The sequence below is a fragment of the Odontomachus brunneus genome, unplaced genomic scaffold (assembly GCF_010583005.1).
Source record: "Odontomachus brunneus isolate Ranch 3 - 2012 unplaced genomic scaffold, Obru_v1 Obru_scaffold_054, whole genome shotgun sequence".
NCBI classification, from domain to species: domain Eukaryota; kingdom Metazoa; phylum Arthropoda; class Insecta; order Hymenoptera; family Formicidae; genus Odontomachus; species Odontomachus brunneus.
Window position 1 is genome coordinate 2086481 of NW_022639504.1, and position 1271 is coordinate 2087751.

The following is a 1271-nucleotide window of genomic DNA, read 5'->3' on the forward strand; positions in this document are numbered from 1 at the left end:
CCCCGTTATAATCGAACGACCTCACTAATAGCTGCCTTTCTGTGTTTTCTCTTTTCCACGGGGGGCGTTAACTAGCAGACAGCTACCAGTACCAGCTGCAATCCATGTGGCAGAAGTGCTGGAACACCAACCAGAGTCTGGTGCACAACCTGCGCTTCCGGGAACGCGGACCCCTCAAGTCCTGGCGGCCCGAGACCATGGCGGAAGCGATCTTCAGCGTCTTGAAGGAAGGACTCTCACTCAGCCAAGCGGCAAGGTACGTTGTTCTTGGTGGTTTGTACTCAATGTATACATGGAGATCAGTCAAAAAGTTCGATTTTCGGCCAACGGGAAGAGTAGACGAATACTGCCGGAATCAGACAATGACAATGGTTTTACTTATTTGGTGGATAATTTACTTCCGTTAAATGTAACAAAGTCAGATTTGCCTCAACAATCAAACTGAACTTTTTGACAGACTCGATAGACGTAGTAGTATCGTTAATGACATTAAGTAATGACATAAGTAAAATTAAATCATTAAATTAATCAAGTAAAACACAAGTAAAATTAAATCGTTGAATTAATCGTGTCTGCATTAATTCTCAACGTCATAATCCCGCAATTGTTACTCTCCACGCGTAAGTCGTTAGACCGACAAGAAGCTTATCTTCGAATCTACTAATTACATGCAACGTAAACGAGTGCTTTGGTGTTTAAAACGATGAAAAACTCGTCGTTAAAAAATAGGGCGCGCATCGGCAAAAAACAGGGTAGCTTGTACGTCGCGTGTAATATTAATACTAATCGATAAAATGCATCAATCTTTAAAAATATTTCCATGCTCGCCGCCTGACCCGACTTTTACAAAAATTATTTATTTCATTTAATTGCGCTTGTTTTCCGTTATATTAAATATAATATTAACATGTGTGTTTTTACCGAACGTTGTAAAGTGCGCTGCTTTAAAAAAAATATATATATCAAAATGCCTTCGACGCGTACTAAAAAAATAATTAACTTAGTCGCAATCATTTTCCATATACCGCACGGATATTTTCCATATTCAGCACGGATCCAATAATAAAATTAATAATAGACTCCGCGGTAGAGTCGCAATATGTAAAATTTTCGTGCGCACCCGTTCACCTGCGACATTCAATATTAATCGCGAGTGATGAAATGCGTTAATATAAAAATTAAAAAATTATTTCAATTGCTTATCCCGAGAGAGAGAGAGAGAGAGAGAGAGAGAGAGAGAGAGAGAGAGAGAGAGAGAGAGAGAGAGAGAG

General features: G+C 39.4%; 1 protein-coding gene across 11 annotated transcripts in view; it reads left to right on the forward strand.

Moving 5' to 3' along the window:
• The window catches only part of LOC116845633 (protein bric-a-brac 2-like), a 509307-nt gene that overhangs the window by 493489 nt on the left and 14547 nt on the right, over positions 1–1271 (forward strand). For 9 of the 11 annotated variants that reach the window (XM_032818564.1, XM_032818566.1, XM_032818569.1 and 6 more), the window contains one exon: positions 76–256. In XM_032818564.1, the coding sequence (XP_032674455.1) occupies positions 76–256 (181 nt within the window). The remainder of the gene's footprint in view (positions 1–75; positions 257–1271) is intronic. The other 2 variants (XM_032818570.1, XM_032818572.1) reach the window with 1 other exon arrangement.